At 42.2% G+C, this 14,526-nt stretch overlaps 1 protein-coding gene and 1 long non-coding RNA gene across 15 annotated transcripts in view; one reads left to right on the forward strand and one right to left on the reverse strand.

Annotated features, from left to right (window-relative positions):
- Positions 1 to 92: 92 nt before the first annotated feature.
- LOC113973571 lies at positions 93 to 5,584 on the forward strand. Of its 2 annotated transcripts, XR_003536254.1 has the most exons (3): positions 93 to 132; positions 1,840 to 1,904; positions 3,893 to 5,584. It is a non-coding gene; the product is annotated as an uncharacterized LOC113973571 (long non-coding RNA). The 2 variants fall into 2 exon arrangements; XR_003536253.1 differs by lacking the exon at positions 93 to 132 and having other exon boundaries at positions 820 to 1,904.
- Positions 5,070 to 14,526, reverse strand: part of R3HDM1 (R3H domain containing 1) — a 77,088-nt gene continuing 67,631 nt past the window's right edge. For 8 of the 13 annotated variants that reach the window (XM_027695863.1, XM_027695860.1, XM_027695861.1 and 5 more), the window contains 7 exons: positions 13,886 to 13,989; positions 13,135 to 13,302; positions 9,960 to 10,129; positions 9,606 to 9,756; positions 8,299 to 8,378; positions 7,445 to 7,529; positions 5,070 to 6,468 (listed from right to left, as the gene is read on the reverse strand). In XM_027695863.1, the coding sequence (XP_027551664.1) occupies positions 6,122 to 6,468; positions 7,445 to 7,529; positions 8,299 to 8,378; positions 9,606 to 9,756; positions 9,960 to 10,129; positions 13,135 to 13,302; positions 13,886 to 13,989 (1,105 nt within the window). In that variant the 3' untranslated portion in view covers positions 5,070 to 6,121. The remainder of the gene's footprint in view (positions 6,469 to 7,444; positions 7,530 to 8,298; positions 8,379 to 9,605; positions 9,757 to 9,959; positions 10,130 to 13,134; positions 13,303 to 13,885; positions 13,990 to 14,526) is intronic. The other 5 variants (XM_027695864.1, XM_027695867.1, XM_027695859.1 and 2 more) reach the window with 4 other exon arrangements.

Genomic DNA, 14,526 nt, shown 5'->3' on the forward strand with positions numbered 1-14,526 from the left:
TGCCCAACGGCCCCCGCGCGCCTGCGCTCGCGCCCCGGCGAGGCGCCTCCTGATTGGCGGCCGCTCCCCTCCCTCACACCGCCCTCGGGCCGCCGCCATCTTGGAGCTGCGGCAGGGGCGGTGCGTCCTTAGGTGAGGATGAGGAGGAAGTGCTGTGAGGAGCCGCGGAGGGAGCTGCGGGGGGCTTAGCCTGGAGAAAAGGAGACTCAGGGCTCACCAGATCGCTCTCTACAACCACCTGAAAGGAGGGTATAGCTAGGCGGGGGTCGGGCTCTTCTACCAGGCAACGAGCGACAAGATGAGAGGACACAGTCTTAAACTGCGCCAGGGGAGGATTGGGTTGGACACTGGGAGTAATTTCTTCACAGAAAGGGTGATTAAACATTGGAATACTGTGACCCATTCTGGGCTCCTCAGTACAAGGACAAGGAGATACTGGAGAGGGTCCGGCAGAGGCCACAAAGATGATGAGGGGTCTGGAGCATCTCTCTGATGAGGAGAGACTGAGGGAGCTGGGGCCGTTTACTCTGGAGAAGACTGAGAGGGGATCTCATTGATGAATAAAAGTATCTCAAAGGCAGGTGCCAAGACAGTGCTGCCCAGCAACAGGACGAAGAGCAATGGCCATAAACTAAAACACAAGAAGTTTCACCTCAACATGAGGAAGAACTTTACGTTGAGGGTGGCAGAGCCCTGGAACAGCTGCCCGGGGAGCGCGTGGAGTGTCCCGCTCTGGAGACATTCCAGACCCACCTGGACACATTCCTGTGTCCCCTGCTTCAGGTGACCCTTCCTTGGCAGGGGGTTGGACTGGGTGATCTCCAGAGGTCCCTTCCAACCCTGACAATCCGTGATTGTGTGGGGCAGTGCTGGAGAAAGGGGCACACACACCCCACGTGCCCCTCGTGCCCCCTGGGGCTGCGAGGGCAGGATGGACACGGCCAACCCCCAGTGCCCGCCCTGGAGACAGCAAAGGTGTGACTGAGGGGGAAAGCAGTGGGGAAAAATTACAGAAATCAGTGCTAAATGGGACAAAAATAGAGTGAGGTGTGCACAGACCCTCCATGAGAGGCAGGAGGTGAGGCCAGGACATCCTGCCTGCTCCCAGGCTGGGACAGCACATCCCGCAAAGCAGCCACACCCCTTGATGGACATCTCACAGTAATGAGGACAGGACAGTTCATTTCAAGTGCTCTGGTAATAACATTTTGGACAAAATGGTCCCCCCAAGCATTTTTGAAACACCATTAGGACTGTGACTGTGTAACTGGGCAACTTGCTGAGGCAGATACTGTCAAACATTGGAAGGCCAAAAAACACGGAGTCTCTCAGCCTGGAAAGCCTTTCACTGTTGTACTTTGTGTAACCTGGAGCTTAATTAGAGAAGTCACTGGAAAATGACAACTAGAAAAACCTACAAACCAACAGTAAAAAAGATGCAAGTCAGTGTTGACAACAGAATACAAAAGCTGTTTTACTTCTCTCAAGATGCAGCATGTGGAAAATGTGTCAGTAATCCTGCACACTGGGTAAGCCTTGCACACACGTGTTGTGCTTCTGCAAGGTTTTAAAGGAGTAACCATCAGAACATGGTTCTGAGTGGTTTTTAATTATTATTTTGTATTTTTTTGTATTTTCTTTCTTCATGGTACAAAACATTTGAGGGCAATGCCAGAGGTTGGATGATATTAAGCTAGACGTTTTTTGGGGGGGATGAGCAAAGAGACATCTCTCTTACACGTGCATGGAGAGGAGGAGTAATGCTGTAAGGTATGTTGGTATCTTAACTCTGTGAGGAATTTGGATGTGTTGCACTAATTCTCGTGGCTTTTCCAACAGCTGCAGTTTGCATTTACTGCATCTCATTTGAAATCCTAAGTTGGAAGCCAAGTTCCATGGGAAGGGTGAGTGAAGTGTTGAGCACTGTATGTTTTGGAAATTCTCTTGCAAACATGATTTTCAAAATTTTTGCCACCACTTGAAACAAGGAAGAAATTCTGTTTAAACGTGAAAGAAGGGCTTACTAATGACTGGAAAGGTAACTTCTGCGAAGGTGTGCAATCTTTTACATCCTCAGGGACCATCTATATTACACTCTCAGATAATTACAATTTTAAAAATATAAGTCTCTAACTGTAGAGTCACTGATTGCTGCTGTTGGATGTGCCTTTGCTGCTGTAATTAATCTGAGAGCCCTTACTGCCAGTGTCCCTGGAAAACAGCAGAGGTCTGCAATGTGTAGGCCCGGGAAAAGGAATGGGTAACAAGTAGGAAGTTTTACTGGGAACTCAGAAAAAATAATTTGGCAGCTGCAGCATTACGTGGGATTCAGTTCCTCTGGGGAGTGTCTGTATGTTTTCAGCCATTGGTATGGGGTACAATTTGCATTCTAAGAGAATAATTTTTTCTCCCCCAAACAGCACAGATCCATTTGCATTAAAAAGGAAATATTTTTATTAGTGAATTCCTTTTTTAAATTGTCCTGCTGCTTCACCCTGAATCAATGGTTCATTAACAAATCAAAGTATCAGTTCAGGGCAAGTAAGAAGGCAACAAATTTGAGTAGCCATGGAGTCAAGGTCTGATGTAGTTCCCAGACTGTGTAAATCAATGTGATAGGCTGTCAGAGCACTTAATAATGATGTTTCATAGAGTAACTATTTGGAAACTGAGAGAAGGGCAATGCTAATTAACCCTACAACAAGGGCAAAAGTTAGGTATTAGAAAGCAGCAGAATGCCAGTGCCTCCCCTGAAGTTCAAACCGAGGCCTCTGTAATTCAACCTTCATGAAGACTGAGCTGTAGAAACATTGAAGGGATTGAAATGAGTCCTTTCATAGTTAAAAATATATAAAAATTCCAGCTACAAAATTCTTCATGACCTGTAACATAAAAGTGTTTTGGTCAGTTTTCTCCAAAGCTTCATCTTAACATTCTTTGCCTCAGGGCTCAATACAAGAACTTAAAGGCTGCACCAAGTTTCTATGGAAAAAATACATCATGGAGCTGAAGTATTTAGAAAAAAAACTAGTTGTAATTTTGACTCCCTTTTGGTTGCAGGCTGTGAGGAGATTCTCAGGTGTGACGTTCTGGTCTACCCAAATCCAGCATCAGGTCCATGTGCTTTGAGGAGAGTGCAGAGTAAAATGAAACATACTGTATTGCTGCAATACAAGTCCCCACTTAATTCCTTTTGCCACTATTTGCTTTAAAAGTGGCTTTGATGTTAAATGACAGGCAGCTCAAATACACCACAGCACCAGAGGAGTTGTTGGGAACACTTGGGAATGTGTTTTACATATGACAAATTCATGCCATAAAGTGCTTTTATTTGCTTTCTAGACCATGATCCAAATCTATGGAACAAATGTATTTCCAGAGGTTTTGCACATAGTCCTGACCTAGGCTTGTGTGGCTTAAGAGACAAGAAGGGGCACAAGTGTAAAAGCCAGGAAGGTACAAGCATCCTGTTCACTTAATAGAGACAGCATGAAACAGCACACAATCAGGAATAAACAAGACTGTAAAGTGGGAATATGTGAATTCTGTGCCCCCTGTACACAGCACAAGCCTCTGACACTTCTGTTAATTGTATGTGGCTTGTAGAGCACAGCCAGATCAAAACCCAAAAAAGTAACTGTCCCTGAATGCAGAAAGGGTGAGCAGCTCGTAGGAATTGGAAGGGATCACGTTCTCCATTAGAGTACAACTGGTTTATTAAATGCTCTAATTTTTTCTTCTAAGACAATTTGCATTCAAGTTTACAACTTACTTGATAAAAATGAAGTATTTCCTGGGCCTTGTTCCTAATCAGTGTATCCCTCCCCTCCCACTGTTTGGATTGCATTTCCATGCTTCCCTTGCATTACCTTTTCTTCTCTGGTTGTTATAGGGAAGGTTTATGCAATGAAGCAAGTCATGCAACACTCAGAAACAGTTCCATTTGATGCAAGATATAGTTCTTGGGCTGTTGAGAATAGATGGGAGCTCTCACAGCCATTCACTGCCCTTCTACAGCTAGGAAAAATCTTGTGGAATGTGATAACTACGGGAGAAGCTGCCTTGTGGGCTGGGACACCTGTCACTGCAGACCTGTAACCTGTGAGCTACTTCTACAGGATTAAAACATAATCTGAAACTGGCCCTGGCAATCAGCAAGAGGGAGTAACAGAATGTGGGCGTTAGTCATGTTCTCTCTGCTGTTCAGAGGAGCAGGAAAACTGCACCAGCTGGGGCTCTTCCCATCTTTGGCTTTGGGTGCAGTGAACTACAGCAGCCCAGCAGGAAGAAACACATCCCTCAGCAGCACAGGAACTCAAATGCTAAGTCCCATCCTTTTAGGAAAGCAGCCAGGGCTAAGCAGATTTGCCTTCTGGCCAGGGGCTTGAAGGTCAACATTTCCCCCTCTGTTTTAGGGGAGTATTGAGTGTAATTTACCTTTAGTCACCTCAATACCTGTTATTCCAGCATTTCCCAGAAGCAAGTCTCATAAACCCAGTTTGTGAGGCTGCATCATTCCCAGACAGGTCAGATTTCTTAGCTTTCTTCCAAGTACTTCATCACATGAAGGACTCGAGTTGAACGTGCAAAGGACTGTCCTTGCCCCTTCACAATTGGTTGCTCAGGGATAGAATTTTTTTGTATAAAAGATGAAAATTAATGCACTTTAATTCTTTACTTTTGCTCTATAAAATGTTTCTAAACACAACGTTTACCTTAAGTTTCCACTTTCAGAAGTTACAAATGCACTCTTTACAAAGCAATAGCCTTAGGAAGTGAACAAGTAGTTACAGCAGCAAACCAGTGCCTGAGCTAAAAATAAAACCAGAAGCAGTCCCTTAGGGTATCTGAATAATTTCTCTTTTTTACTTATGTAGGGAAACATTTAAAAATGATGGAGGGCAGGGTAACATAAACTCAAGAGGAGGAACAGCAACAGTGGTTCTTTAAAAGGTTTTAGTATTTTTAAGTTCTTTTCTCACATTTCAAGGGATCCTAAGCATTGATGTGAGTTCATCCAGGTTTCAGAAGACTCCCAGAAGTTTAAACAAGTGCACTGGGAAGGTTTGTGTTTGTAAACATTTATTCTCTTGAACTGAAAAAGGCTTGCATCAGCACACATTGTACAGACTTGCAAATTACACAGATTGAAAAAAGGTTTGTTTCATTTATGTGCAATGAATCTTTAATGTCCAGTGAGCATCTGCAAATGATGAAAACTTAAACCATTAAAAAGGTTTCCAGCACTTATCAAACACAATTATCTTAGCGTGAAAAGGAAGAGAGAGAGAGCCATACTGGTGGGGACACAATTAAAGTGCAAACATTTTGTCACTTGTGAAGATACATTTTAGTTTTCTTCACACTTTTGCTAAAAAGAAATATTAAAATGTGATTCAGTGAACATTCTTTGTAACCCATTCATATTCCCCTTTAAATAATTATTAAACTTGCTGGATCAGAAGCAAATCCTTCGAGGGTACAACCCTGTAATTTCTTTTGACATTGTTTGAGTGAATTGCAAAGGAAAATGACCACCTAAGGAGTTAGTTACTAAAATGATTTTTTTTTTCCTTAAAAAAAACTCAAAAAGAAAAAAGGAAACCACGAGGGACAAAGAACAGGTTAACTTGAAGGTTTGGGGTAGTTTGCTAGAAAATGAATGTAATTCCTTGAAAATGGTTCTCTTTTCCCCTCCACCAATCCTCAGGTTCCTGCCTTGGAATGGACAGCTGTGTGCTGGCTGTGAAAAGGGATTATAAAATACAAATCTGCATATGGATTTTTATGAACATCTGCTGTACAATAGAACTTTGGATCTGATACAAGATTTCAAAAATATAAAACAAAACTACTATAAAAGTAGGGGGCATTTCCACAGCATTCCTCATGGAAAACTGCCTGTCACCAAGGTGATTCCTTGCTATTGTCTGGGATTAGCTCTGGAACTTTTCTTCTTCATCTTGCTGGATTCACCGGGTTATTTATTCTTCAATGGCAAATGTCGTATGACAAGACATCCCAGGAGTCTCCATGCAGAGAACAGAAACCCCGTGACATCAAACCAACCCAGGAGGGGGAACATGGAAGTAGTAAAGGCTGAGTGTCCGTGGTGGAACTGCTACTGAGAACTGGCCCTCTCCAGGCCGTGGAGGTCGTAGTGCTTCTTGCTGGTTCTCAGCCTGAACTTGCCCACTGAGGTACTGCTTTGCTTCTTCAGCGCGTTCTGCGCCGCCGACATGGTGGGGAAGGCGGCCAGGACCGTGTAGGTGGAGGCCAAGTCACTGGGCTTGGATGGCTCCGTGCTCCCGTCCCCGCCGGAGCGGCGCTGCTGCGAGTGCAGGCACTGCGCGTCCCGCACCCACCGGATCTTCGCTCCCACTTTGAACAGTTCTCCAAAGAGCTTCTCTGCCTCCAGCCGGGTGATGCCCTCTGGCAGCTCAGTAATTTCTAGGACTTTTCCCACAGCTGAAAGGAGAAAAGCAAATGAATCTGAGTTGGTCGTTGTACTTAATGAGACAACACACACAGTGGGAAATGAGTTATTTCATACTTGTATCTCCACTTGGCTGATACCAAATGCACAGGCTTCCCATTCCTGATATTGCAGAGAGCCTTTTGCTTTCACACTTAGCACTGCTTACAAATACAAGTGTACAAATAGAAGCGGAGAATACAAAGAGGGTCCTCAGAACAGAGAGGGAAAGATAATAAAATCATCACCAACTCATTTTACAGCAGGTTTCAGAACTCTCTAGAGCATCTCACTGGCTTTGCCTGGTAACCCTTCACACATCACCATGCCAAAGAAACTAGTCTGTCTTCTCTCAAAAAAATCCTCTCCAGTAAATTGCAGAATGTTACAGAGAAATCATTTTTTACTAACCAAGAGTTGATAGGAGGTAACACCTCCAGCAAAAATTCTTTCCAGTAAAGGTATGAAGATGCTGCCAGGTTTTATTTGGATATGTCTTTACCAACTCCAAGGAGCTAATCTGTAGATCTACCATGTCCCCCAAATCCATGGGATTATTTATATTAGAAGGGGGAAAATTAAGAAAGAAATAGCACAAATAATTTATGGTTTACATCTGATTTCAGTTCTTATGCCAGTAAAAGGAAGCAGAGGTACCTATAATTAATATTTAATGTAACAATACAATAGAACTTATATCCAGTAAACTGACAAACTTGCTTTTCCTTTTAGCACTCCCCAATCCTGAACTTCTCTGGTCTTTTCTTCAGCCTTCAAAACTACACTTTTCTCATTTAATCTCCCTCTTCCCCTCTCTCCAAATCATGTCATCCTCTCCATCCTTACATTTCCAGTGTTTGCCATGTCCATTTCTGTCTAATTTTTCTCTCCTGTGCTTTTCTTGTACCTTCCCAGCCCATCACCACAATTCATTTTTCTGCAGGACTGTGTCAGTCAGCAGTTCTGTACCTGGTTCTCCTGCCCCAAGATCTGTTGAAGCAGCCTTCTTTGCTGGTTTCTTTCCCCTGTTCCCATGTCTGTTCCCAGGTTGACACTGGAAAGATTGACACAAACGATGTTCTTTAGTGACAATGCATCAGTATCTTAAAATTTCTAGTCAGCTCAGGGAAAAGCAGTGCCAGAAATGTCTGGAAAATGACCTGCACTATCACGGTACAGAAAAGATTTCCATGTCCAATTTTAGTTTTGTAATCCTGCAGTTGGGCACATTCAATCCTTGGCTTCAGAAGAAAGGGATGGGATAAAAAAATCCCCTTAAATTTTCTGGGAAGAAGAACCCCTGCCCCAGCCACCACATCCTGAGCTGACATTGGGTAGAACTGAGCAAGGCAGAGGCAGGGGGGCTGTGTGTCCCAAAAATCAAATAAATGGCAAGACTTTTAAACTTTGCTAATACTAATATTTTGGGTTTGTTCTTATAAGAAACAAACCCACTCTTTGTTTAGAAGTGCCCACATGTATTTTTTTATTATATTTTAAATTGTTATTTGAATAAAAGAGAACCCTTTTAGCAAAGGGTCCTTTAGATTTTTTTAATTAGCCAGTGAATTGCTTAACATCAAAAAAATCCATAATCTACACTGTGCCTAAAAGCCAAACTCCAGACAAATGTTTCCACTTTTTTTTTAATACAACGAACAAGAACAATGGGAAGTATTGACACAGAATAAAGAATGATTGGAAAGCAAGCACCTTCCACTCAGTTGCTTTGCTATTGCAATAACACATTCCCCTGTTCAGGGTGGTTATAATGGTTGTCCTAAATTTTTTCATTGTTGGCAGGAGATTGTTCTCTTTAATACCTGTTGGCTTGTTACTTGTCCTCGTAATAAAGATGGATTGTATTGCAGGGGTTGGCCAAGCAATGGGTATCTGGCATCTCCTTAAAGAGAAAGGTAATTAGAAGGGTTTTTCTATTATATATGAAATCTTCCTCCAAGTTCCTCTTAACGATGTTTGTGTTACACAGAAGAGAAAGCAGAGTAACTGTGCACAAAGTTGTGTTTGGCTGGGCTCACAAACCCACACCTGGCACAAATCAGTGTCAGTCAGTCACAGACTAGTCCCAAGATGAAAAGCTTTCTAGTATTTAAGGATTACACTGAAGTTTTGCTTCATTTCAGTCTTATCTAAGTCCTCTCATTTCAAAATGAGCTTAATAAGTCCAAAGCTCCCCTCAGCATGCTAATTTAGTCATTTTTGTGGTTATATGCCAGATTAGAGCCAAGTACATTTTCACATTCCTATTTGCTGCAAGGATCCACAAAGACAATGGACTAGGAGTTTTTAGTAATCCCAGCAGATTAAGGAGCTGAGAGGTGTGCTTGGAACAGGCCTCTTGGAATTTCTACAACATCTGAATACAAAGCAATCACATAAAGGTTATGCAGCAGATAAGACAAAGACAGACAAGAAAACAAGGGTTTCTTTATCAGTGAGGAAGACACACAGAATTTTGTTAAACTTTTGTTTTAAAGTAAATCTTTGTGTAAAACAGACTTATTAATTTTGAGTTTGGGAAGTTTTTGCTCACGACAAAGGGCTTTTTTTATCATTTGTTTTTTAAACATTACCAACTATCCCATGTCAGTGGGATGTTTTCTATTTTTCTGTTAATATGGCAGCAGAGGACTGAAGTTCTTCTACAAGGAATTGTTTCTGTCTTTGGGTGGTACTGTCTGAAATACTAACAGAAGCAGCAACAGTACTAGAGTCTCTGGAGGCTCTGATCCCATCCTGTTGTTCTACAGAGCAATGAAGAACGAATGCTTGCTTTGGTGGTTTGATCTCAGCTCGTGATTTATGGTTAAAACTTGAAGCTGAATTCTAGCAAACATTTTATCAACATTTTCAATGCTGAAATGAGGAATTTCACAGTATGTGAAAGCCAGTGTGTTACAGAAGCTCTCACACTAACTAGGAGATCAAACGCCTTTGAGAATATGGGAGACAATGTCAGTGAAGTTTTCCATGATGCCTGAGTGAATAATTTTGGCAATCCTGCTTCAATAGCAATACTGCTGAAGAGAGCAGAAAATCCCCATATAACTTGTATTTTAAAACACTCAGATAGAAAACACAGACACATTGTAGTTGACTGAAAATATACCTTGTGCGGGGACAAAAGGTCTAGAAAACTGGGACACAATAGAAAGAGGTGTTAAGGTGGGACGGATGTTCTTCATGTTGGACAGCTGAGCTGGTGCTGGTGACTGCGCCGGTGAGGTGACAGGACTACCTAGTTGAGGACTGTGCTGCAACTGGAACAAACACCACATTAGTGTTCTAAAAAGTACCTACTTGAACAAGCTAAACAGCACCTACAGCCTTCAAAGGCTGAAGTGAAGTGAAAATAGGTTTACTTATTATTAAATATATTCTGAGCAGATTTTAATTCTCCAAAAAGAACTTCTGAAGAACCATGCAGAGGTGCAGTTCATGCAGATCAGGCACCAGCTCCCACCTGAGCAGCACCGTCTAAAGTGCTGAGTTCTGTGGCCTTGTGCCCCCGGGGATGGTCACAGTAGTACTTGCTGTGTTTCCTCTGCGGAGGGGACGGGTTCCGGGGCTGGGCATTGCTGGGGATGTTGAGCTGCATCATCACCACCCCCCCGCCTGGAGGGGGTGCTACTGCTGCAAGACAAGGAGCCAGAGGGTGCAGTTACTCATCACACATCCCACAGCAGGCAGGAATTCACAAAACTGGGAAGTAACATCAGGAATGTTTGGCTAAATAAGCTGCTCAGTCCCAGAAAACTAGAGTGGTATCTTCTGTACAATTACATTTCCACTATCAGACACATCTGCAATAGTAACTTAGAGAGGGCTTCCCAGAACAAGAAGAGAGTGGAGCCACAAACTCATTGCTGAGAATATTTTAGAAAGCAATCACTCTATTCAATAGTAGTTGGAAGTATTCAACATTCACTGCAGTTTCTGTCAGAGCAATGTGTTGCAGGATGTGATATTATGCAAAACCAAGTTTCATTTAAAATTAGAAGTTTCCCAGTTAGTTTTACATGATGCACAGCAATGCAGACTCCAAATGGTTTCTCTGCTAGGATAGCATCTACCAGAAAGATCTGGGATCAACCTTTAGTCTGGGCTCTTGGCAAGCTTACCCACCCTTACAAGTTCTCTATAGGAACACTCTGCTGGGCAGAGGCTGCAAATGGATCCCACATCCTGCACCACTCGGGTACTGTGGGAGCTACAGCAATGGCAGAGTCAGGGGAGAACACCTGAACATCCAACACCGTTCCATGAGGTTTCCCACCAGGAACTGTGACAAAAGCCTGCCCAAGAGAGAAACCATCTTCCCCTTCTGGCCTGGCTGTGCCCCAGGTAATTTATAGAATGTCCCTTTTACTTGTAAATGGTTGTTTGCAGTTTCCTTCTCTGCTCTCCCCACTGCTCACAGCATTTCTCAGAAACCACGGTTAAAACACGGGGTTTTACCATCATTTAATCACCCATCTTTAAAACAGGAGTCTGCAATCTTCTCAATGTAACACCATTGTCACCTCATCAGTCAGAACAGCCAGATACAGACGATAAAATGCATTCAGCTGGCAATTTTTAAAATGGCCCATTGTTTTCACTACCCCTGGGCTCCACAAAAACAGACTTCTTCAAAAAACAAACCAAACAATGTAGAATAATGAACTCATTAAAACTGCAGCAGCTTTTGTAAATTGTATTCAGAAATATTTATTATATTGGTAAATGAACTATTAGTGTTTTCACATCTATACTTTCTCTTTAAAGGCCAGAAGTTCTACCCACATGTTACAGATTGCAATGGAAGCACCAGATACTTGGCCATCTTTAGCAGAGGATATAAATTTAGGAGTCCCTGCAAGAGTGAGTGCATTGTGAGTATTTCTATTTTGTTGCACAGCAGAATAAAATACAGCTCTGTTTATGACTACTACATAATCAGAATAATATATAACAACAGTTTCCAAGTGGCAAAGCCACAGACTTATGTGGTCCCTATACGTAAACCTGAGATGTACCAAACAACCTATATACACACTACATTTAACACACAAAAATGGGACTCATTTTAATATTCTATGCATATATTTATAAATACTATAGATGACAGTTATTTCCATCTTACTGGTTTATAGTACAGTATTTTATTCTGCAGCACTCCAGCACACTCTTTTGATTTTGTTCTGTGAGAATGGAACACCCCACAAAAATGCTCTTGTCTTTTGAAACCTTTTCCATTTCTAGAGCACCATTTCTAAAAATGTGTCACAATCTGAAATACAATTACTGCAAAAGAAAACTTCAGGTATCCAGAAAATCTTGTTCTTTCTACTGCTTGTAGTTCCACAGCCTTTCAGTAAGTGGAAATAAATGGAATTCTTTTCCTAAACAGGCATCCTGACAACATGAAGTGTCATACAACAAATAAGTCAGTTTGTAGATGCTTTATCACCCATCAAATCCCACGGGAAGGGAAACCCAGAAGAAATCCTTCAAAGCCTTCCCAGATTTACAGCCTGGTCCTCTGTAACACAACTCTGCTCCTTGTCTGTACCTCCTCAGTGTCCCTCCCTCAGTGGCCTTGATTCAGCACCTCAATGTCATTGAAAAGCATGTTTTTCTTTATTCTCTCAGAATTTATTCTTCCTTCCCCGTAGAGGGCTTCCCCTTTCCTCAAACTTCTTTAAATCACAGTTTAACAGGTCTGAACCAGGCCATCAAAACTGCACAAAACCGGCACTTCCAGGACAGATTAGGAGGGCAGAAAAAAACCAAACTAGGGCAAGGCCCACTTTGGATATTCTGAAATTACAACATTCCAGAATTAAAGCCAAACAAACCTGAAGCAAAATGGAAACAAAATCAAAGCTGCCCATGAACTATAATACATTGCTAATCCAGCTATCTTGCCACTTAACTGCATGTTATCTATTTACTCATAAACAGGTTCTAAAAATATCTTAAAAGATAATGTTTGTAAGACACACCACATCTGTAGCAGAATCTGGGTGACTGACCTTGAGTGGTTTCATCTATTGCTTGCAAAATACTGACATAGCACTATTTGAGATTATCTCTTTTTTACCAAGCCAGTAATGTATCAAATTCCCTCCTGGCAAGATAAAGACAGTGCCACTGTGATCACAGGATTGTTCCAGAATCTCTTGTCTGGAGGCTCAGACTAACCCTAGTGCTCTTACCTTCCTGACCAGTCCATCAATGTTATGCTTGGAACTTCAGAGTTTTAAGTGTTTGACATTAACATTTATAAAGGTTTCATGGATTGACAAGTTCTATGTCACCAGTGTTTTCAAACACATTGAGGCTGCTACTTACACCCCTTCTGAAGATTACCCAAATATTTGTAGATCCAAACCTGAACCTGTTTTAAGTGCTTTGCTAAGTGACATTTACCTGCTGAAGGCTGCTCCAGGCTGGCTATTGTTTCACTTTAGTTCCAAGTTGTCGTTTTAGAAGTTACAATTATAGCAATTCAGATGAAGAATTACAAAAGAACTTCAGAGCTGGCCCCTGGAGTTGCAGTTGTTGCAGCAGTTCTAGCAGTTAGCCATGAAATCTGACCATTTACAGCAGGTTCTAGACAGAATGGCTTAGATGAAAATCCCAATAAAATATACCTTTTTTTGGCTGCATGATGGACAGAGCAGTGGGTGAACTTTTACATGATGAGGGTGGAGACACTATGCTGTAGTGCACAAGGGAAGCAGCCTGTTGTGGCTTTGACTTGGATGAAGGTGGCAATAATGTAGGAGGTGATGGCTTCTGACTTGAGTGGTTGCTATAAACTATGGAAGTAAAAGCAGTAAATAAGGCTACCATGAAAACAGAACACCCCACACAGCTTCCAAGTACTTTTAGCTTTTCAGCAGGTCAAAAAGTGACCTCTCCTCTATCCAAACCCAGAACACAGTTTGCAAACTCTCCTCAGGACCTCTTAAGAAAATCACTACTCCTGCTTTGTTAGTGAAATCTAGAATGTGCTTGAGTAGAAGAGCTGAGTAACTGCACTGCTGCCCAAATGGACCTTGCTCCTTCTGTCAAATGCAAACCCAAACCTCAAAATTCTCAGACCCATCTGGCTATTCAGGAAAGGATGAAAGTCATTCTGCTGACATGCAGTTCCCAGGTCTGTCCCAACTCACAAGTGGCCATACAAGGCACTGTGATGTGCCTTGAGAGATTTCAATCATATACGAGTCGAGATGTCAAATCAACCTGCCTCAGGTTAAAAATGGAAAATAAATTCAGATATGGAGCAAAGGAGGGAACAGATTAGAGCAGTTAATTGTAAATCAAACCCTAAAGAGCAAATATCTAATTACACAGCACAGTAATAACAGCCATTGTTTTAAGCTTTATTCCCCCAACCTGCACACTGCTGTCCTTGGAGCTGCTGGGAGTTGCACGGTGATGTTGTTCTAGGAAACTGTATCTGCTCTGATCCAGGAGGCTGCAAATATCCTACTGATGAACTGTAATAATAAAAAAAGAACATGACTAACAGGCATTTATGCCCCACTCATTTATTTAATCACGACTGCTGCATCTGCTGTCTCCACGTACTGCAAGTCACTGAGATTTGTTAATTTTAAATCAATATTCCCACCTACCCCCGAATCTGCTCATTCTTCAGAAGACTGAAGTTTCACACCTGTTTCTTGGGAAAAACACATGCCCTGCCTACACTGAGAAGCTGTACTAATTCACCTATTTTGATACACTATTTTTGCGTCCATAGCACTAGATCAGCATAAAGACATGGAGAAGAATAATAAAAAGACAACTTTTTCCTCAGTTAACCAGAATTTGAGATGCAGTCTCTCAGCTGCAGGATGGCCCCACAGAGCTGAGGCAGCTGATCAGCAACCAATCCACACAGCCCAGAGAAGGGATTGTCTTTCCATGGCTTTTCTGAACGGGATGTGGGAAAAAGAAGATGACTCAAAGGGATAAACAACCATTCAGTTGTTTGTAACATGTAGGACAGGGAAAACTTTAACAGTTTATTT

The sequence above is a fragment of the Neopelma chrysocephalum genome, unplaced genomic scaffold (assembly GCF_003984885.1).
Source record: "Neopelma chrysocephalum unplaced genomic scaffold, ASM398488v2 Primary Assembly neopelma1_103b, whole genome shotgun sequence".
NCBI classification, from domain to species: domain Eukaryota; kingdom Metazoa; phylum Chordata; class Aves; order Passeriformes; family Pipridae; genus Neopelma; species Neopelma chrysocephalum.